The 23,997-nt window shown below is 43.0% G+C and overlaps 1 protein-coding gene and 1 long non-coding RNA gene across 4 annotated transcripts in view; one reads left to right on the top strand and one right to left on the bottom strand.

The window, feature by feature from the left end:
* Positions 1-23,997, top strand: part of SASH1 (SAM and SH3 domain containing 1) — a 315,795-nt gene that overhangs the window by 186,244 nt on the left and 105,554 nt on the right. For all 3 annotated transcript variants that reach the window (XM_042987289.1, XM_042987288.1, XM_042987291.1), the window contains exons 3-4: positions 19,909-19,959; positions 20,088-20,137. In XM_042987289.1, coding sequence (XP_042843223.1) covers positions 19,909-19,959; positions 20,088-20,137 — 101 coding nt within the window. The remainder of the gene's footprint in view (positions 1-19,908; positions 19,960-20,087; positions 20,138-23,997) is intronic.
* The window catches only part of LOC122238770, a 40,960-nt gene that overhangs the window by 2,982 nt on the left and 13,981 nt on the right, over positions 1-23,997 (bottom strand). The window lies entirely within an intron of this gene.

Here is a 23,997-nt window from a genome sequence, read left to right on the forward strand (position 1 = left end):
CAAACCTTTTCTTTTTCCTGAAGCCAGAAGAGCTTGTGTAATTACAGTCTGGAGAGCTAGAGGTGATCACACATTTAAACCTACACCCATCAAAGCACTTGACTTAACTGACCAAGCAAGTCTAGCCGGGGCTTCAGAGAGAGACACCGGCCTTGGTGTTTACAGGGTCCAGGGCATCCCGGAAGCCGCTTCCTTGTGCCCTCTGCTGGCCCATGGTGCCCTGACTCACTCTCATACCTGGACATGACAAGAGAAAAGAGATTTCCTTCTTTTTACCCCCTTGAATTACGTGTTGTCAAAAAAATAGACGAAACAAAGCAAGCTCTTTGAGATTTCCCTGAAAACTTGGCACCGATTGCCGCTAGTTGTTTTTTTTTTTTTTCTTTTTAAAGTGTCTTTTGTGTCCTATTCAATAATCCCCACCAGTTGTGTATGCTCTTTTTGAGGGATTCTCAATGAAAGAGTAACGGGTTTACCACAGTCCGCCAAACGCTCTAGGTTTTGCTCAACTGGTAGATAGATTTTAAAAATAGCTCTTGAATTTTGCAACGTGGTATGCCATGTGTGAGCTCCCGGGACAACATGTGTGCCACACATCACAAAACCCTTCACAAATGTTACCTAATTAAGCCGCACAGTATCTGACAGGTGGCGGCCTCCCCAGTGACTTGCAGGGAAAGGGTCCTACTGCGCATGCACCGTCAGCCCAGAACAATGTCTTTGTTGTCTTGTGGTTGTGCTGCCTCAAGAATGAGTCTTCGCGGATTGCCAGAGGAGTAGTTAGACCACCCAATATCTTGTCTGGGGGTGGGATGGGGGGAATTACTGAGCAAGATTCATTCCCACCCAATAGCAACTTCCGATTTTTGCCAGGCAAAACCAATTATTGATAGCCGCATCAGAAACATGCAGGAGTGACTGGTACTTGGATGTAGAACTGCCCGTCGAGGGAGCCCTCATGGTCTGGATTGACTAGAGAGGCTCCGGCCTTCGGTAGGAAGTTTAAGTCTGGGCCAGCAGCAGGTGATGGGGGGGTCCTCAGGACAGAGTTGTGGGGCGGGGGCCGCACAAGGAAAATGGGAGCAGCTTGAATGGGGATGTGTATCCATCGTTAGATCTGAGAGCGGGTCGGAGGGACTCCGTCACCAGGCTGACCGCGGATGGGACAGAAGCCCTGTCTTGGGAGAAGACTTGGATTAGTGTACAGTTTTCACAACGAGGCTTTGAGAAGGAAGAAAACGACAAAACAAAAACCCCCTGGGTATGGGCTAAGGAGTAGGGAAGGAGGACAGGGACTCAGAAAGCTCAAGGTAGCCTGGTTGTCAGCACTGGGGTGCTGACCGGAAGAGGCGTCAGGTGTTAGCGTAGCAATTAAGAGTATGCATCCGGGAATCAAGTAGACTGGACACCTCCTAGCATGTGGTCTTGGGCAGGAGACTTCATCTCCGTGCCTCAGTCTCCTTGCTGGTAAAATGGAAATCGCAAAATTTCCTACCTTCCGAGGTTTTTGAGAAGATTAACTGACATGATCTATGTCAAGGGCCTTAAGGAGGACTTGATAAACGTTGGCAGTGATGGCGGTGCAGATGATGAAGAGGAAGGTGATGATGGCGATGATGAAGAATCAGAGAGTACAGCAGAAGTGCAGAACCGGCCCTGGGACACGTACTCGCTTTCTGGGTGGAGATCCAGTGACTGCCAGAAGGTAGGGAAGGGGGGTGCTGGGTGAGAACTAGCCTCGTGGTCAGTGAGTGCTTGGTAAATACTTGGTGTTAATGGAGGTGTGTCGGCCTGGTGTAACCCCGAGGAGTTCGTTAGTGTTCCTTCTGTAGTTAGCCGATGATCCCTTGGTGTGGCCAGTCGAATCAGACCATCGGTTCAACTCTTAAAACGTGTGCCGCTTTGAATGGAATGACTTAAACGAGGATTTTAAGGAAAACAAGTGTTTGCTTTTATGGATTCGCAACCCACTCTGTTCAGTCTTTCCCCCGGTTGACTACGCAGGATAAACCAGGACAAATGGCAGTCTACGTGATCCTTGACAAAACCCTTGACACATGTGGGAAGCTATATATAGAACTTAACGTGGTTTCTGTCTTTGTTTTGCTTCACTGCCCAACGTACGATCTTCCTCTTGGTTTGCGGATCAGGCTTTACAATGTCAGTACCCAGAGGTTAAAAACATAATAGAACTTTTAATTCAGTTGATGAATGTGTATTGATTTCTCATTATGTGCAAGGTATTAGGCTTTCTGCGCCATGGTCTCTCCACTTCCAGTCCCCTCTGGTACCTTTCATTCATTTATTCATCCAATGAATATTTATTATTTGGTTAATCTCTGCCAGGCACTTCGCTAGGTCTTAGGATGTTAATGAACAACCTCTGCCCAGAAAACCTGCGGTGCAGTCCATGTAGAAGGGTGTAGACAAAACAGTGTAGTGTGGTTGAGTACTGCGGTGGGGACACTTGACAGTCATGGGGGGATCAGCGACACCCCAGGGGGAAGAGGACATCTTGACATTTCCTGAAGTTCTGTTGAAAATACTGACTTTGACGTTCCAGAACATGACTTACAAGCCCTCTCCATTTCAGCACATCCGGCCCTTTCCCCAGCATTGAACCTTGCCTGGCAGTCATGTCCTGACTGTCTCTTGCCTATTCTCGTGTGCTGCATGGCTCAGCCCAGCGTTACAACATTTTTGGTGAAGCCTGGGGGCTTTGTTTATGGCTCTGCGAAGACTTTATGGCAAAGAACTAAAGAATCTTCTTCACTTCTAAAGACCGTTTCTCTTTAGTATATTAAGCATTTTCATGAGTTGTTAAGGTCATGTATATGGTGATTAAAATTTGGGGTCCTCAGGGGGCGCCTGGGTGGCTCAGTCAGTTAAACACCGAATTTGGCTTCGGTGATGATCTCACGGTTCGTGAGTTTGAGCCCTATGTCGGACTCTGCTCTGACAACACAGAGCCTGCTTGGGATTCTCTGTCTCTTCCTCTCTCTTCCTCTCTCTCTGCGCCTCCCCAACTCACACACATTTGCTCACCCTCTCAGAAGAAATAAATACACTTTAAAATTTGGAATATTCCAAGAGACACTTCATAGTAACTTTCAAAATCTATTATATATAACATTTAAAAGTTGTACTGGGCTGCTAAGGGTTTCTTACTCTAGCTAGCATGGGGTTTTGTTGGCAAAACTCTGATCGTTGTGTTCTCCTTATGTTGAATTTCATGGAGTGAATGAAAAATTTGAAAGTGCTTTCACCTTGCATACATCGCTTAAGGACAGGGAAAACCTGGTGGCTTAGAGGTGATACCATAGCATTATTAGGATTACATCTTTTTTTTTTTTTTTTTAAAGAGATTTAACTGTACCATGCAAGGTTCTTATTCCATCGATTCTCTGACCATTCCAGCCTCTTTAGAGGGACATGTAGTAGTCAGGGACCCAGCCAGCCCTTCTCTATAGTTTCCCAGGCAACTGGTCATCCCATTAGGACTCACTGCTTTTATTTGTCCTGTTCCAGATGCTAGGAAAGGGCCATCCATCTGTTTTCTGCCCTTGGAGACCAGGTCTTGGTATGTTTCCTGTTTGTACTCTTCTGAGGTTTTATTTGTTTGCCTTTCTTGAGGAAAAATCGTTATCTGCTAGGGGGAAATTGCCTTACTGTTTGCGTACAGGCACATTTTATGTGCATATAATGTGCATAATCTTATACACAATAACCATTTTCTAGTTAACAACCTGATGATATTTACGTGATTGAGGCTAGTTAACAGATGACCAGAAAATACTTCTAATTCTTTCTTTCCGTGCTACAGAAAAGGAGAATTGGACAGGGCAGTAAGAAAAAGGGGAAAGTAAAGCAAAATTTCTGTGAGGAAATTTCTCAATTATTGATATTTTAGAAACTCTGTTTTGTTTTGTTTTTTTCGGGCTCTGTGCTGACAGCTCAGAGCCTGGAGCCCGCTTTGCATTCTGTGTCTCCCTCTCTGTCCCTCCCCTGCTCACTCTCAAAAATAAATAAATGTTAAAAAGAAATTAAAAAAAAAGAAACTCTATTTTTTAAACTGCGTTCTATTACTAAAGCACTATGATATATATGTGTGTGTTGAATAATTAAATGGCAAATGCTCCACAAAGTCTGTTTGTAGACAAGAAATTGGTCATCGTGTGAGATTTAAAAAATTCCATATGGATCTTTTAAATTTTTAAAAAAATATTTATTTATTTTTGAAAGAGAGAGAGAGAGACACGGAGCATGAGTGGGGGAGGGACAGAGAGAGAGGGAGACACAGAATCTGAAGCAGCCTCCAGGCTCTGAGATGTCAGCACAGACCCTGATGCGGGGCTCGAATTCATGGACTGTGACACCATGACCTGAGCTGAAGTCAGACATTTAACTGACTGAGCCACCCAGGTGCCCCCATATAGATCTTCCATGCCTTGGATATTCTACATCCCCGTTGATAGCGTGCTATGTGTGTGTATAAAGTTTGAACAAAGCCTGACTCCAGGTCTGGAGAAGGGATAACCTTAGAAAAAAGAATATCTTTTAAATAGAAACATTTTTGTTTTGCTTTCCGATTGTTAAAGTAGTACGTACGTGTGGTAGAGAAATGTGAAAATACAGAAAATCCTGAATAAAGAAAATATAGATTGTGGTTAAGCCCCCCACCCCGCCACCCCAGCTGTAACATTCTGGCTTCTTTCTTCCCAGATTTTGGTCTGCACATATACATTCATTCAACAGATATTGAGTGCCCTCTGAGTGCCAGGCACTCTGATACATTCTGGGGATACACCAGTGGACAAGACACACACAGTTTCCTGCCCCAGTGGAGTTTACTTCTTATGTATGTACATTTTTATACCCGACTATTAGGATCAAACAGTGTGTATACTGTGCCTGATTATATTCCTCTGCCTTCTATAAGGAACACCCTTCCCTTGTTAACTAGTTGTTAGTATGGTGATTTTTCATGAGTACCTGTCTTTTTATCTTATGAATGTGCCATAATTTATTTATCCCCCAATTTGAGCTGTTCAGGCGCTTTTCACTTTTTTGTTATTCTGAAAGTAAGTGACCATGAACATCTTTAAGGGTACATCTTCACTTTCATAACTTCTCATTTCCCCAGGGTAGATGATTAGGTATGAGCTTAGCAGGTGTAAAATGAGGAACATTTTAAAGATCCCAGAAGCACTGTTAAATTAGCATCTGAAAAAGTTATATAATTCACACTTCTACTGGCAGCATATCTGTGCTCCTTTTATGCTCCCCAGTATTTATTATCAGGAAAAAGAAAACTTGACCAGTTCAACTGGTAAAAAGTAGTCTCATCATGTTTTAAATTGTATTTCTTTGATCATTTCTAAGATCACACATGTTATTCTATCTTTATTTCTGTGACTCATCCCTTAAAAGTTCTTTGCACATTTTTTTCTATCTAAAACCGTTTTTATTTATTTATCAGTACCCTTTATATATTGAGCCATTCAGGCCATTATCATGTCTGTAGCAACTTTTTCCCTTGTTAGAGAATATATACTTTTTCCAGCTTCTCCCCCACCCAAATTATGAGAAGGGAAATGAAGGGGGGGGGGTTCCTTCTCTTGATATTAATGAGACATTGGATTTTAAGCCAGAATCTTCCTTCCTAACCATGGCAGCAATGGCTTAGGTGCTGTGAAAGCAGCACCTGCGATCAGTAATGCTCAAGAAGTAGGTTACTTCTACAGACAGGGCTGTCTTTATTTTTTTTTTAATTTTTTTTTTAACATTTATTTATTTTTGAGACAGAGAGAGACAGAGCATGAACGGGGGAGGGTCAGAGAGAGAGGGAGACACAGAATCCGAAACAGGCTCCAGGCTCTGAGCGGTCAGCACAGAGCCCGATGCGGGGCTTGAACTCACGGACCGCGAGATCATGATCTGAGCTGAAGTCGGACGCTTAACCGACCGAGCCACCCAGGTGCCCCCAGACAGGGCTGTCTTTAGTGCCAGCAGGATGCAGGTAGGCATGTGAGTACGGGGAGTAAACTGTACTTGCTAACTAATATGAAACCTTGCCCCCTCCTCCAATGTAGCAATCCTGGTGCATGTGGATTTAATTAGTTTCCAAAGAAGGAGCACCATTTATCAACATGTACCTCCGTGTGCACCTAGATAGGCTTTCAGGTTGTAGAAAGAAAAAGTTGGACCTCTTAGTTGTGGATGAATGAGTGAGATCCTGGCCCAAACCAGCTGCTGTTGTGAACAGGGGGATAGATTTATGTTTAAAACAGAGTAAACTGTGCAACCAGGTAATAATTGTGAGCAATGAAGTATGTTTGCTACAGTCACCATTAAAGAAACAGATAAATCACAGTAAATTCAACATGGCACTTGAGCCATTCAAGAAATGGGTATTTTAAGTTTCATTTGCTTTTGAACTAAGTGCAATAATTTATAGGGTAGGTCATTCAAAGATTAATGCTCGGAAAGCAGGAAAATCACTATACAGGAACAGAAACATATCATTCATGTGTATTACATTGCGGCTTGGTCTGCCCGTGTTTCCATTATAAACCTGATTTTTCTAGCATTTATAATACAGCAGCAAAAAAGTTTGCCCAGGGCTAAAACTTGGTATTTGCCTCAACTTTCTGATATTCCAATTTTTATTGTATCCTTTTCTTTCTCAAATACGATGACCTCTATCCCCGCGTTTTTAGATGTTTACATCATTACAACACTATTAATTCCAAAAGTTCACTTATTTTAGGAGCACAAATTTGGGGCTCCTGAATTCAGAATGCACCGACTTGTCATTGATTCTGAGCCTTTTCAAGATGGTTATAAAACTTATAAAGATGGTTTGCAAACACAATTCACAGAGTGAAAAAGAAGGAGCGTTCAATGCCATGGATATAGCACCTTTGATTTAACAGCTACAAAGACGGGAATGCTCTAGGTCATGACTAACTGTGAGCCAGTCTATTAGAGGATTCATTTAAATTTGGCATCTCTAGTTTGATCAGGCTACGTAATTTTGTCAAATCCATACACGGATACCCAATCTGCTTGCTAATCATTTGGTACCCAGCATGTCAACTAAGTACAGAGTTGACACTTACTTAGGAAGTACTGGGTGAACAAACGAATACACGAACGAATGTTAGTTCAGTGACAGGCTGGCACATGCTTCTGAGGAGTCTCCATCTTGTAGTTCATTTTCCCATGAAAGCGTAATGTAAACGATAAATTCTCCCACAACAGCTCACTTCCAGACATTACACTCCAGAACAAATCATAGAATCACTGTAAGCAGACAGAGAGCTGAACCTGATTCCGTAAGAACCGCCCTCCAAGGCTGCCTATGGTCCTGTGGTCCTGCTCAAAGAACGATACGGATTTCACGTGTTGTAAATAATTTGTCCTACTGTTGGTCACCTAGCTTTACCGCCTTTTTAAAAAAATTTTTTTTTTCAACGTTTTTTATTTATTTTTGGGACAGAGAGAGAGACAGAGCATGAACGGGGGAGGGGCAGAGAGAGAGGGAGACACAGAATCGGAAACAGCTTTACCGCCTTTTTAAAAATGGTATTAAACCCATCTCTTTCCTTTTACTTTAAAATCGTGCATCTCCGTCGTCCCTTTCTAGAGCCCTGAAGATGAGGCCTACCAGGTTTAGGTATGACTCAGGTTATACCGATCCCTTCAACCTTCAGACCACTGAATCCAAGCCTGCAGGCCCCTCTGAACAGGCTTGTCTGGGGGCAGCGGTTGTGGAAGATCTCTGGGGGCAGCGGTTGTGGAAGATCGGTTCGCCAGCCAGCGGCTTCAGCACCAGCTGGCAACTCGGTAGAAATGAAAATTAGAGGACCCAGCCCAGAGAGACTAAATCTGAAACTCTGGGGAGGGGTCCGGCAATCTGTATTGAATAAGCCCTCCGGGTGATTGCAATGTACTAAGTGTGGAAAGGCTGTTCTAGGGCTTACTGGAGCCGGGTCCAAGATGGGATCTTAATATTCGATTCCTCTGGGCAGCGAGCTCGGTGGTGTGGGGTCTGGCTCCCAGCTGCCCAGTACGCTGTCGCTGGACGACACCCTCAGGGGGCCTTGGAGCTGTCAGAAGAGTTTGGTTTAAGGTTCAGACACGTAGTCCAAGGTATGACCAAATGGTCAGACGTGGTGGTGGGGCACGGGGACCCTCTGGTCCGGTGTGGCCAAGCTAGCTTCAGGATGACATTGCATACCCAAGGCTGCACGTTAGAACTTTGTCAGTACTTTGTAATACCTAATAGGAAAACATTTCAGCTGGATTTGAAATCGATCACATTTTCATAAGAAATTTCACGACGACGTTAATCAAATAAAGTACGATTGGATCCTTGAAATAGGAGTTGCTGTATTTCAGTGGTCATAAAAACAGTTAAGACAACTTTTATCTCTTTGTTGGGTGAGTAAGATTCCTTATTAGTGATCACCAACCGTAGCGTTGAAAGCTCATCATTAAAAGCTCCTAGCTGTTATAGCTTATAGTCATTTCAAGCCTATAACCCAATTTTTTAAAAAGTTATTTTCAAGTAAGTAAGCATAAAGTTCTTTTTTAAAAAAATGAACAGGATTTCATTTGGAAGTTTTATACTAATTCAGTGTTTAGTATTTTTACTGATACTCTGAATTTTCTTTCCAGTTCTTACACATTTTTAAACACTGCGATAAATGTCTTTTGACCCCATATTCTCCCCCGTGTCTGCCTGGGTGCGGGGCACTGCAACTATGTGACCCTGTGGGGAAAGGCACTGGGCAGCTACCCGCCCTCTGCTCCCTGGAAGCCCTTCACGTGATTGTATAATTCCTTCCCTTCTTTGAGTAAGCAGCCCTGGTTCTTCCAGTTGAGTCTGTTTATCTGATCCCCTTTCCAGACACCATTCTTGTGAAAGTTCTCCTGGTTTTCATGATCTCCCAGAAAACGTGGCATTCGGAGCTGAGCATGGCTCTTTGGATCATCATCCGCCTGGTGCCAGGACAGAAGGAATGTGCTGGGACCCGTGGTTCAGACGTTAAGTGCCAATGATTCCCACGAGGGACTTTAGAAATCCCTAGAATGTAAACTCCACGCAGGCAGTGACTCTCTTTTTCATTGTTTTATCCTTCACTAGGGCAGCGCTTAGCACATGGTATGTGCTCATTAAATAGTTGTAATATTAAGGAATGATTAAGTGAAAGACATGGGAAGAAGCCAAAAGAAAGTAGATGCCTTCATGCTGTTGTCACAATGGTGAGGTTAGATGGGCTGAGTGAGTGGTGATACCATCCAGAGTGGCCCATTGTCGTGGTGTCCACCACCGGGAAACGTAGAGGCCATTTGTATGTTGGCGTCCATAAGCCAAGTCCTGCTAGTAAAAGGAAGGATTGAATGCTACAACTTGTTAGATTCTTTCTTTAAGGACAATTAAAATGCCTTGCTGACACAGTGCCTTCTAGCATTTACATCCGTATGACCTGACACTCTTGTGTTAGTTTTGTTCATAGTAGAAGATGCATTCTTGAAACATGACTCGTCTTACTGGAACGACCTGTTGGCATGGTATGGTTTGGTCCTACTCCTAAATCTACGCAGGGCGCTTGGTACATGGTATATACTCAACAGTGTTCAAGTTCTACGAGGTCTAGGATGTTGTTTCCTAAGACAGCCTAGAAGTTTGAAGTGAGGCACGAGAGCACCTAGCCTGACCCTCTTAGATTCAAATTCTTTCTGAACTTAACCAACTCACCTAACTTCTACTGACCCCATGTGTTTTACCACAGTCGTGCTTCAAGGTGGCATGGTCACCCTGCAGTCTCCTCAGACTGAGTTCTGCCCCAGCCCTGGGCACTCTCATGACTCCTTCCCATAGGTGGGGGAGGATACACCCTGGGACTTGTAAGCTGCTTCAGTTTTCACTGGGGGATCTCAGGACTACCTCTAGCATTAAAGGTTCAAGCCCTCTTGGGGCAAGATGAGTTCTGCAGGGACATTACTCCTGACGTTGGTCAGCGTGATACTGTGTCCTCTCTGCCAGAAGCCAGAGGAGAAATTCTCTCTCTCTCTCAGGAATAGCCTTGTGTCTTGTGAGTATCTTAAAACATAAAGGTATGGATGAAGTCAGTCTTGTAACTGATCGTGTTTCTAAAACGATCAGCTAAAAAGCTTGGCCCCAAACGTGTGGTCTATCACCAGCGTAGGATCCCATTGTCCGTATTTTTTAACTAACAAAATTCCTAGACCAATTTTACTATACAATCTTGATTCCTCCCCCTCTCACTCTGTATCATTTCATTAGTTTTTTAACTTTATCGTGTAAAGTTGAACTGAAGTTTTGTAAGCCATCTTAAGTCGTTTTTTTTTTTGGAACATGGTAAGGTTTCAATAAATACGTAATGAATACTTGCATAACATAGACTAATGCAGGAAGAATGTTTAATGATTTTACCACAGAATATTAACGGCCAGGTGGAAATTGCCACTTTTGGTTTCTTTCTTACTAGTGTTTCTCAAAATTTACTGACCTGTTCATTATGGATGGGTTTTGAGGTTGGAGTTAGTGTAATAGCATTCAACTGTGAAAACTTTTTTCCTTAGAATCTTTCTTCTTTGATGTGGGGGGATGGGAGTATTTTTCCATTCACTTGCACTCATTAGAGGCAATTTCGTATGCCAGGCCATGAGCTTATCGGTGCCTGAGATAATGGCTAACATTTCCTGTGTCACGTATGAATGATCTGGGTGAAACCAGTCATGAAAATGTGAAGCGGTAAGGAATTGGAGGTAGAACTCACCAGCCAGTACTGATTTTATCCGAAAAGTGGCTAAGCATCCCCACCAGTTTCTTTTTAAGTTCTTATACCGATCTAAGTTGTAGATTTTGGGAAATCATCGTCTGATTACTTTTTGCTTGCCGGTGTAGCTCCCCAGTAAGCAACCCCAAAGGAAATCTAAAATCAAAGCATGAAATACATGTGTATGTGTCAGTGGGTATAATGAATCCCTATTAAGAAGGTATTTATAGGGGTGCCTGGGTGGCTCAGTCAGCTGAGCGTCTGACTCTTGATTTAGATTCAGGTCATGATCCCAGGGTTGTGGGCTCAAGCCCTGCGTTGGGCTGCATGTTGGGCATGGACTCTGCTCAAGATTCTCTTCCTCTCCCTCTGCCCCTCTCCCCTGCATGTGCCCTCTCTCCCAAATTTAAACAAGGCGTTTACAATCTAGTTGAGGGAATAAGATACAGGTAAGTGAGCAGAAGGTTGCTACGCATAGATACAGCTAATAAGTGAATGGTGTAGCTGGTTCCTGTTAGGACTGAACTCGGGCATATCATTTAAGGCAAGGCTGGGCAGAGCAGATATTACAAGAGGTGGGTTTGGACTTGGATCTGAAGAATGCCTTGGAAGGATGGAGAGGAAGAAGAGGGACATCCCAGGTACGATGAGCAAAAGTGAAACACCGGGACAGCACGCACCCAGAGGCCAGTGGACCCAGCACCCGTTCTTGAAGAAGAGGGTTTCGATCAGGCCAGTTGGTAGTAGGGCCTCTTATTCAGAAATGGAGATTTTTATCGTGTCCATTCTATGTTTCCACAATTTTGGAAAGACTTTGGAACAGAGAAAGGATACAGAGTACACAGCAGTGTGCTTCTCAAACTGAAGTGAGCATATAGATCCTAAGGGATCTTGGGAAAATATAGATTTTGATTTCGGTCTGGGGTGGGGTCCTAGACCACCTTTAAGAAGCTTCCAGGTGATTCTAATGCTCATGTTGCACGAACCTCACTTTAGATAGCAAGGACAGAGTACTATTGTAAGAAGATTTATTTGACAGTAGTGATTTGATCGGCAGGACAGTGCTTCATCTGAGTAGGATCTTGGAGTCAAAGAGAGACCTAAAGATAATCGACTAGTCCATTTCTTTATATTGCCATTGGAAAACCAAAGTAAAAAACAAACAAATGAGGTCTGAAGGTCTTCCTGTAGTGGGGGCCGGACCGGAACTCAGTCCTCCTGGCTCCCACTCAGTACCTTCTCCTCCACTCAACAGTGGTGGCTGGGTGTCTGTGGGGTGAAGGACTGCAGAGAAGCCGATGCCTTGGGAATGGAATGGCATGGCTGGACACAAGAAACCTTGTGAACGGAGAAGCGACCGCTCCCGGTAGCTGATTTGCTGGGGAGTGAGGAAACTCCCACGGAAGTGCTGAGGTTTACATCGTGCTAGAATGAACAGATACCGCATTGTTCGGCCAGAATGGAGAAGTCAGCCAGACAAGAGGGGAGCCCACTTGACCAATTGGGAGCTACCACAACTTCATAGTCTTCTTGTAAAGGGATAAATGCCACATGAGTTTTAAAATCCATCACAGGCAGCAACTTTCCCCAGCAATTGAGAACGCGTTCCCTCCGTTAATGGAACGCATCAGTGATGGTATGTGTTGAGTGTCGAGTGTTGCCAGGCAGGTGGTCTCTCGCCTTTCCACCAGCTCCTTCCTGTGCCCAGCATGGAGGAGGAGACCTTGGCGCTCAGCTGAGCTGACCGGCGCCTGGTGGTTTTCCTCTCTGCTCTTGGAGTAAGAGAGGGATTTATCCCACCTGCTTTTCCAGATGTAAAGTTCTTTTGGCTTCAAGCACCGGCAGCAATAAGGGCTGGGAGGAGTGTGGATTTCCCCGAGAAGGTGGAAACGTGGTGAGAGTATGGGTGCGGGTGTGATACTTGTTTTCCAGGACCTCAATCGGCCCCCGCCGGGTTTTGGACTCTGGTGTATTACACAGCGTAGCCAGAGCCTGCCAGGGAGATGGCGGGTGTGCTTGTGCGTGCAGGTGCACACGCACGCACAGGTGGAAACACTCACGCGTGTTCAAATATTTTGGTTTCGGTTTCGGCAAACTGCTGATTTCATGTGGAAACTTTGTTCCTTTTTTTGCTTCTGTACTAGACATAATAAACATTGAGGGGGATACTATTTCCAGAGCTGTCCCGAGTTGACAAGAAATAAATGTGAGGTTCCCCTCTACCCAGTAACTTTTTATCATATGATTCCGTTTTTAAACTATATGGAACTATATAGTTTTGTCTTTTTCCTCAAAATATCAGTGTGAGATGATTTCCAAAATCATTATGGACCTTCACCATTAATCAGAAAATTCATGCGTAGCGATCTGTGAACCTAGTTGCCAAAAATTTTAACACCTCATGAAGGTATTTTAATATAGAGCGTGACCTATATGGGTCTTCTCAAATATGAGCTAATTTGAGAAATTTGAATTTCAGTATTTCTTGAGACATTTCTCATTTCTTGGTTTAGTTGTTGGGGTACAAATAACATTATTGCCAGTTTTAATTTTTTGAAACCTGTATTATGTCTTTAGAAATATCTAAAGGCAACATATATTTGACAAATATGTTAAAAGTTGAAGAATAGTGGTCTTTACAGATGTAGCCCTTTATGTAAGGAAACTGTGGGATATTTTCTCATATGCTTATGAACATATACATGTTGATAATTTGAAAACATGGCTTCTGAAGATTGTACTTTGAAGCTGATCTTATATTAGAAAAAATAATGAAGGCAATCCAAGACTACATGCTTGTAAAAAAACAATAGTAAATGTAGGTAACTGCTGTTCACACTTGGTGTATGTCCCCTCTGACCTTTCCTTGTGCTTGCCCACATACATACATACTTGTGCATATGTTGGGCTGTATTTATAATTTAGTTTCCACTGTAATGCTTCATTAAGTTAGGGAGGTTTCCTTAAGCATTTGTAGCATACAAACTGACTACGGGTTTGTGATGTTAATAACTTCTGTCATTCTTTTAAAAAAAAATTTTTTTTAATGTTTATTCACTTTTTGAGAGGGTGCAAGCAGGGCAGGGGCAGAGAGAGAGGGAGACACAGAATCCAAAGCAGGCTCCAGGCTCCGAGCTATCAGCAGAGAACCCAACGCGGGGCTCGAACTCACGAACCGTGAGATCATGACCTGAGCTGAAGTCGGACGCTTAACTGACTGAGCCACCTAGGCGCCCTGATATCTGTCATTTTTAATTAAGGTTTGCAGATGTAGCTTAATGATGAGCATTTTAATCCATAGATCAAATTCCATGCATTCACTTTATTTTAAAATGTATTTCTAAAACATTTGACTAAGTTATAATACCCTAACTTATAGTTATAGGTTCATGTTTAGCCACCAGGGTTGTGTGGCTCTCTCGATGCTTATATGGATCATGGACTAACTTGTGGAGTTATATTGCACTAAATACTCCTTATAATACTTTGTCAAGTGCAAAGTCAATGAGCATATCACACTCAAAAAGTGTTAGGGATATATTTGTACTTAAACAATAGTGAGTACTGTTGTAACGAACTTTTTGGCTGTGTTCAATTTTTTTTTTAAGTTTATTTATTTATCTTGAGTGAGCAAGAGAGAAAGCACACACTCCGGGAATGGGGGTAGAGATAGGGAGTGAGAGAATCTCAAGCAGGCTCCACACTGTCAGCACAGAGCCCGACCCAGGTCTTGAACTCAAGAACTAGAAGGTCATGATCTGATCCGAAATCAAGAGTCAAGACACTTGACTGAGCCACCCAGGCGCCCCTAGCCTCGCTCCATTTTGATTACATTTATTCATTTTCTTTTGCAACATTCAAGTGGAATCTATAAATTTGTTGGATACTTTTTTTTTTTTTTTCCCCTGCAGTGACCAAAAAATGTTCTCCAATGCTAGGAAAGAGTCAAATTCTTGGTAATTGACCATTTACTCAAGATTGAGTCACAGGACTCAAGAAAGCCTGATTACTAAATCTTAACATTAAAAATTCTGATATTTCACCATATGGTATCTGGGATTTTCTTGAAATTAAACTGGGGTGGAGCCAAGGCACGTGTGAAGGTACAGATGATACAAAATTGACGATCAGTAGATAATTGTTGAAGCTGGGTAATAGGAATTTGGGAGTTCATTGTACCATTCTTTTTACTTTTGCATATTTAAGATTTTCTATAAGTTGAGTTTAGCACTTATTTTCAATTTTTTTTTTTTTTTAAGTAGGCTGCATGCCAACAGGGAGCTTGAACTCACGACCCTAAGATCAAGAGTCGCATGCTCTATCCACTGAGCCAGCCAGGCACCCACTATAACAAGTTGAAACGAGAGGTCATAATTGTAGCCTAAAACCTTGTGACAGTTCAACCTTCAAGTGATAGGTTCAGGTTGAAATACATTGCCAAGATGCGCTTCTGGAGGAAACTCTAAAAATCACAGAAGAATCCTCATGGACATTGTCACGAATAAATATGTCTCATCTGATTCCTTACTTAGAAAATGTAAGGAGAGGGGCGCCTGGGTGGCTCAGTCGGTTAAGCATCCGACTTCAGCTCAGGTCACGATCTCGCGTCTGTGAGTTCGAGCCCCGCGTCGGGCTCTGGGCTGATGGCTCAGAGCCTGGAGCCTGCTTCCGATTCTGTGTCTCCCTCTCTCTCTCTGCCCCTCCCCCGTTCATGCTCTGTCTCTCTCTGTCTCAAAAATAAATAAACATAAAAAAAAAATTAAAAAAAAAAAAAAACGTAAGGAGAGCTCCCATCTCCCTGGCAGTCAGTGTGGCAGGCTAATTTCCCAAGGGGGCCATAATGATACCTCCCAACCCAGGGAGGTTACCGTGTGACTTTGACACTCTTCACTTAGATGGGGGCTGTGCACTCTCTTGCACCTGGGAGAGCATGTAACTCCAGCAGAAGAACTTGCTGCACGAGACTGTGTTAGAAAAAGGAATACAACTTCTGCCTGGCTCTCTTGGTCTGCCTGGTTTCTCTTGAAACCCAACATTGTGCTGTGGGGAAGGCAAGCAGTTACGTGTAGCACCCCTGTATAGTTGTTCCAGCAGATGGCCCCTGCATAGGTCCCAGCTGTTAGCCAGCATCAGCCCCCCGACATGTGAGCGAGCAAGCTTCCTAATGATTACAGCTCCAACCATCCAGTCACCCCCACCCTTCGAGCCTTCCAGCCAAGTCCCCAGACACCACGGTGCAGAGAGAAGGCTTTTCTGCTTTCCCCCTTCTGAATTCTTACCCTCCGAATCTGTGAATGTAATAAAATGCTTGTGGGCTTATGCGACTTAAGTTTGGGATGATTTGTTACACAGCAGCGGTAACTGGATCAGTCAGCACGTGTTATTGAGGAGAATCTTCTTTCTCAATGATCTCTCTTTCCAGAACATGTCCAAAAGATACATGTTTACTCAAGGACTGTGTTTGGATTATTCATCATTTTTACTATTTCCATCAACACGATGACTGATTGAGTTACAAATCAAGAGTTACACTGTGGATCCTCCATTGTTCCCCAGAAAAAACAGCTTGCAACTGGGCAATCAGGTGCATCAACTTACTCCACCCTGCACCCTCATCAGGACTGTCTTCCCCTTCCCACCTTCCCCCTGCATCAGGACTGTCTTGTCCTACTGGAACTCTAGAGCCATGCCCCCTGCCCCTTACACCGGTTGAACTGGGAGCAGAGAAGAGGGCAACCTAATCTGTAGATTGGTAAGGGGAACGTCAAGGAGCCTTTCTCTCCCCATTTCGATCTGACTCCCTGCTGCTCTACTGTGTAAGCAGCACCCTTTATTGCTGCAGACGTAGATGGTGCTGCTTCTGCCGGATTCTGCCACACTTTCACATCGTGTCATTTAAAGAAAAAATCGATTTTTTTCAGTGGCAAACAGAATAAAAGATGTCCAGCACTTCTTCGGGTGTATCTGATACATCTACAAGACTTGATTCATACCCTGCCCACGAGTGTTTTATGCGGGTGTATGGCAGACACCTGCTAACTTTCACTCTTATTTGCAAAGTTGCGTTTCTCAAGTTTGACGGTGGGTCCACAGAGTTTGCTGTATCTTTTGTTATATACTTCTATATGTCTTAACTACTTGATAATATTCACACATACATGATAGTAATTAGTAATTACTCTTCTGGACTTTTGTCATCGATATCATGTGACATCCATCGGGGCCGTAATAACGGAAGGTTGCCAGTATTCCATTCCGCTCTGTCTCCAACCATCACACATAGGTCGAAACTTAGTGGATAACTACATGCTTCTCTGTTGTGTCGTATTTTTACTTCAGGGTGTGTTTGCTCTAAGAAATGCCTCGTAATGATGATGGTAGTCTTTCCTCGAGAGTTGAGATTATTAAGATTTGCTCTGAAGATCATTACTTTGTAGTATGCTTTGGGGAGGGGAAGCAGTAGAAACATCGCTGCACGAGATGTGTTTAACATCTCCTGTTCTGAAAAAGCAGATGTTCTGCATGAAAACATTATCTGGGCCCATTATTTTAAAGGAATAAATTTTAGTACATTCTACATCCAACTATATCCCCAACCAGTTTCCTAAAAAGTCCCTAAAATACAGTCTGCTGTATGTAACAAACCAACATGTGAAGATGAATTATTTAGAATGTTACTTCCTGATCATCTTATATTTAATGTGGTTGTTAACAAGGACCTGCTTTGTATTCCGGAAAAGCTACATTTTGTATAATGTACCGTAAATGTTAAGTTTAGGATGTGGGGTAACAAATGGTGCACTCAACAAATGAAAATTTGTTAGAAAAAATGCAGATAAAAATATGCAATAAAAGCAGGTAATTCCCTATCATGGTCTGTTACCTAATGAGGTAGAGACTTCAAGCTTGAAGAACAGTTAAGAATGGAGGAGAGGAGGAGAGTTGAATTAGACATTGTTTTCGTTGATCGCTATGGAAGGACATGGGCTGGAGTTGGGTGTTAAAGGCGCTAGAGAAAGTTTCAGAGGAAATAATAGAGACCTGTCGTCATTCTGAGATTCCCACACTGACTCTGAACAGGAAAATGTAGGTCGAAAAAATTGCAAACTATACCTTTGCTTACTTCCTGCTGTTTAAGTTTGTAAATTTCTCTAAGCGATGCTAAGAGGTTAGGTATCAGGGCATCATGACTGGTCGCTAAGCGCCAGGAACCCGCAAATACCTATCTGCCGTGTTGATAACACCTGAGCCTGATGTCCTATCGGTTGAACTAGGAATGTGACTCAAACATTTCCATATATTGCTTTGTAAAAATGGTGCATCGGGTCTGGGACAGAAATAGAAGTCCGTCCATTTTGAACAAAGGCGGCAATAAAAGCCAAGAGGATGTTAAGCAAAGAGAAGTTTTATACCAGAGTTAATACCACTCTGGTATTTTTTCATAACAAATAAGGCCCTGGGACTAAGGGTGAGTGAGTCTCCAGTCCCTTAAAGTACTTTTCTCTTTTGATCAACTCGTCCCAAACCACCCTGTTCTCAGATTTCTCACCTCAGCACATTCATTTTATAGTCGATCTATGTACTGGATTCCTGTTCCTTAGTCACATTTATAAATGTACTCTGAGTTTTACTTATTTCATTGCTAAGTTTTTGACATATTGGCCTATTTTTATAATCATGCTAGTAATGAAATAGGTAACTTCAATAAATTGAACATTTAGATGCAGTGACAATTCCTAATTTGAGATGATCCTGTTCCCGTATCCTGAATGTCAGCCGAGACTAACAGAATAATTTTCATACGGTACATGTGTGATCCTGAAGATTATAACAATTATTAAGAACACAATAGGATTACTGGAAAACTCATAATTAACCCGGTCTTTCAACCTCATTAGTGATATTACTCTCCTCCTCTAAAACTGCCTATTGTCCTGCTTATGTCTTGTTCAGCTGGGGACCACTCTGGACTGTGAACCATACTTTGATGAGGACGTGTACTTTAGCACCTGTTTAGATTTAGAATTATTCTGTATTTGTGAAAAATATCGATGTGGTGCTCTGTGCCGTGCTTCCTAGTACAGCTCATGTTTTCCCATAATATGTTCTAACACTTTTAATAGTGTGGTTTTCCTATTTTGCTGCCAATGCTTATTTCAATATGTTATTTTTGTCACAGGTAATAGGTTTACCTCTTTTTTTTCCCATCCAAAGGGGAAATGGAGGTGTTTCTTTTTTCTTCTATTTTAGAGACAGGAGGACAGGGGAGGGGGAGGAGCAGAGGGAGAGAGAATCGCAAGCAAGCTCTATGCATGCTCAGTGGTGAGCACTACTCGGGGCTCGATCCCATGACCCTGGGATGATAACCTGAGCCCAAATCAAGAGTCGGATGGTTGACTGAGCCACCCAGGCGCCCCAGGAAATGGAAATTTTAACTATAAAATGGTTTTAGCTCTAAAATGGTTCAATTCCTTTTTTGATGATTTGATGATTTTTGATGACATCATGCATTTATTTCATCTGTTAACTGGATACTGAGAGTTGTTTTTTTGAATTTCCAGCTAGGCCAACTCATTTGTATTATAGGAGCACGGTGATTTCTAGGGCTCCATGATAATACCAGATTAGCTTTCCACCTTCGTAAAGACACTTTCAACCAGCCCTACGTCATGAAATACTCTGAACACATTCAGCATTGTAACATCGGACCGCAACTCCGATATTACTGAAAAAGAAACCAAACACAAATGGATCTCAGTAAATTGTGTCCCAGTGATGGTCTAATCACATCGAGAGAATGACTTCCCCAGTAACTGTCGGTGCCCTTCAGTTAGACTGTGCTGGTTTCTTCTGCAGTAAAACTGCCAGTGGAGTCAAGCGGTGAAGTTTGGAAAACGGTTCAATTTTAAGACTCTAAAGTTCTCATTTTCAAAACGCTTTGGTTTTCCCAGAAAATCTGTTTACCTCCACCATCTCCCCCCCCCACCGCACCCTAGCATTTCCCAAATGCTCCCATCTCTTCTTACACATCGATTTGTCTTTCTGGTGTGTGCCACGTTTGGAAGCCTCATTAAAGCAGCATCTGTTTCTCTTTTAGGAGAAACCCGATGCCAGCCCCACGTCACTTCAGCTGCGGTCCCAGATCGAAGTAAGCACAATGACTTTAATCGTCTATTTTTGCTTCTGCCTTTTTTTTTTTTTTTAAGTGATATTCTGTACAAATCAGATGAAGCCTGCCGCTCTGGCTGTGCTCACGCTGTGCCTCTTTTCTCCTAGGAGTCGCTTGGCTTCTGTAGCACCGTGTCAACACCAGAAGTGGAGAGAAAGTAAGTTTCCCTCCTGCCCGGGATCGGAATTTGGAAGAAGGTGCCTCTGAGGTCCATCCTGGTGGGAGTCAAGTGGGCGACTGTGTTGTGTATGTGCTACGGAGCATGATGTCATTTTCCTTGCATGGGGGGTGTGTGTGTGTGTGTGTGTGTGTGTAGGTGGGTGAGAGTGTGTTGTGTAATTTAGTCGATGATGCCTAACGACTCTGCAAAGAGTTACTGGTTTCACACTGCTTCTTATGAGTGAACCCTAAATAAATACCTGGAAACAAGCATAGAGGAAGGAAAAGGACAGCTAGGTCCACCAACGTGGGTTTTCTTCTTTTATACTAGTTTCTGATAGAGGAGGAAAGTCCTAAAGAAGCACAGTACAAAAAAAAAAAAAAAACCCAATATATTCCAGAATAAAACAATGACTGGAAAACCCCTCTCTGCACCTTGCTGTGGTGGGTGACCTTAAAACAAGAATAGATGCCTGTGACCAAAGACGGCAAAGGCTCACTTTTCTTTTCTGTTGAAGGCAATATTTTTACCTCTTTGTCCTGACTTGGACCCTGTAATTTTTAGTCTCCTGGAAGATAATTCTATGTTATATTTCGTATTGCCAGTATTTCTTTTAGGCACCTTTAAAAAACCAAAACAAAGCAAATGGGTTTTTTGTTGTTTTGTTTTGTTTTCTATAACCTTTCCTTTTTCCTCTTTATTCCATCATAATTACACTAGAATGTTCCATTTGTGATCTTCTGAGGTAAAGAAATTTTAAGAAAGTGCTCAGCTTTATACAGACACTTCCTTTGGCACAGAGCCACTTACACGGTTTTGTGCCAAGAGAAGCATAGAAGTGGTTTAGGAATAAAGTATTTCTGGAATGAAAAGCACACATTGGGAGAGCGTGTGTGTGCTTTACAGCACAGCTCCGCCTAATCCGTCCACGTGTGTGCTGCTGGCCAGAGGCAGCTTCAAGGGCGGGGAGGCTGTGTTGCCAATGCTTCGGTTCTCGAGAGGCTAAGCAGATTTGGTTCAGTCAGGACTGAGGAACATTGGGGTGACGAGCAAAAAGCAAACCAAGGCCACTGCCCACTCAAGGTTAGACGATCGATGTGCAATCAACTCGAATCTCCTTGGCTTTAGTTGCATGTAACCCCTTGCACCTTAGCGTGGAGGCTGAAGTAGCTTGGGGATTTGGGTCGACATTGATTCGGAAATTGGACGTACTATGGCTATAGATGAAGTTGAGTGTGGGCAGCAGCGCGGAGTTAATGGACTGGAGGTTCTTCTGACTTCCTTCGCTACCTATTTGGCACGATTCAGGCCGAGAACTCAGGTGTTCGTTCAGAATCTGAGTCCTTCAGGAAACAAGACATGTTTGCCTTTCCTCCTAACAGGAAGTGACTCACCAGATTTGTACCAATCTTAAGTTAGGCTGGATATTCTTCCCCTCAATTATGGGTAGTCATTCTTTCCGTGTTTATATCCTTCACTTGGTAAAATGCGACATGGCTTTGTGGCCAAGAAAGAGACTCTCAGCCTTCTCTGAGGTTAACGAAACATTTCGAACACACAGCACACAGCACTGTTGATAGCCTCAGCCTCTCCATCTGTACGACCGCCATTTTGCTTCTGTTCTTTTAAATGTTTTACTTAAACTGAGGTGTTTCCAAGTAACTTGGGAGTTTTAATCCATTTTGTCCTATATTTCCTTATTAACGTTTTTTGGAAACTATGGTACCCTTTTTTTCTTCCTTTAAAGAACTTTTGAAAACTTTTAAACTTCCAGAAAAGTCATAGGAATTGTGCAATGAATTTCCATATAACTTTTACTTAGATTTACTAGGTTGCATGCTCTTTTTCTCCCTCCTAGACACACACACACACACACACACACACACACACACACACACACACACACTTACATAATACCGTAATTTCAGAACTATTTGAGGGTAAGTTAAAAATTCTGTGATCCTCACTCCTCGATACGTCAGAATTTATGTCCTAAGGACAAGGCCATTCTCACAGAACTCAGAGTACAGTCCCATAGAGAAGAATTTTAAAAACAATTTTCTTTCTTTTTAATGTTTAGTTATTTTTGAGACAGAGACAGAGTGCGAGCAGGGGAGGGGCAGAGAGAGAGGGAGACACAGAATCTGAAACAGGCTCCGGGCTCTGAGCTGTCAGCACAGAGCCCGACGCGGGGCTCGAACTCGCAAACCATGAGATCGTGACCTGAGCTGAAGTCAGATGCTCAACCACTGAGCCACCCAATAGCGATTTGCTTAATACACAGTTCATGCTCCAGTTTCTCTAATTGCCCCAATAGTGTTTCTTTATAGACTTTCTCGTCAATCCAACACTTAAAAAAATTACTCCTCACATTTGCATGTCCTCTTTGTGGTCATATTTAATCTGAAAGCATTTCTTGGCCTTTCTTTGTCTTTTATGATATTGACGGGGTCTTTTAAGAGGGTAGGCTAGTTGTTTTGTGAAATATTCCTCCATCTGGGCTCCGTTTTAGGGTTCGGGTAGTGCATTTTTGATGTTACATTCTTTTCAGTTCACTACATCATAACGTCACTTCGTCCCATCGTTGGTGATACTCATTTTGATTATTTGATGAAGGTGATGTCCATCAAGTTTCTTCTGAGAAGTTAGAACTTTCCCTTTGCAGTTGGTAAATACTTTGCGGGGAGATAATCTGAGACCTCGTAAATGGCTTGCTCCTCATCAGACTTTTACCTGATGGTTTCAGATTCTCTCAATGATTGTTGCCTAAATCAGTTTTTATGGTGATGTTTACAAAACGATGATGCTTGGGGTGCCTGGGTGACTCAGTCAGTTGAGCATCCGACTCGTGATTTTGGCTCAGGCCACGATCTCACAGTTTGAGATTGAGCCCCATGTCGCGCTCGGCACTGACAGCCCGGAACTTGCCTGGGAATCTCGCTCTCTGCCCCTCCCCCACTTGTACACTCGTGTTCTCTCTCAAAATAAATAAATAAAACTAAAATAGAAATGATGATACTTATTCTTAAGTTGCTCATTATCTTGGATTAAACCCTCCAAAAGGTGTTTGTTTTTTAATAAGATGGACACTCTAGCTCAAATTATAATCTGGGTACTTTTGTTTCTATGGAATTATTTGTATTTTTGTACTTGAAAATGTGCCGTTCTTCAGATACAAATCTGCTTGTAAGCCCTGGAGGATGACCTGGCAAACCAGTTGGTTGTGTCTGGTTAAATGTCCACAAAGTAGCTGCCAACCCAAATATCATTCTGAGTCAGCAGTCTTGTTTAATGGGCAGAACATTTCTTCTGCTTTGTATTCAAAAGGCAAGAGAACTCAGTAGACAAAAGTGGGCAGATTCTACAGCAGCCCAGCCTTGAAGCAGAGGCCTCGATGACAGGATGGGGGGCCGGGGGGCCGGTGATTGACCCTTGTGGCTCCCACTGTCCAGTGATTGGCCCTTGTGGCTCCCCCGCTGTCCAGACCCTCAGCACAGCTTTCTCCCTCCCTTCTCCCCCAGTTAAAACCTGAGCTAAGGAAGGTATCAGGTGTCAATTATAATGTAAATACCTGATTTCTAAAAAACAGTCACGTCACGAAGTGGTATTTATCATTTACCAGGGTTTACAATCTCGAGTTCCAGGAATACAGCTCTAACCAGAAGAGAACAAAGAGGGTGGGAATATACCTGACATCACTTCACCTGGAGACACTGCCCAATGGGGCTGCTAAGGCTGTATTTGGCCTGTAGGTGTGTGAGACCTGCATGAGGGATGGATGGATGGATGGATGGATAGATAGATGTACATGCAGACAGGAAGAGACATACATACACACACACATACATAGAACAGAC

This window comes from Panthera tigris, chromosome B2, assembly GCF_018350195.1.
Source record: "Panthera tigris isolate Pti1 chromosome B2, P.tigris_Pti1_mat1.1, whole genome shotgun sequence".
In the NCBI taxonomy this organism is placed as follows: Eukaryota; Metazoa; Chordata; class Mammalia; order Carnivora; family Felidae; genus Panthera; species Panthera tigris.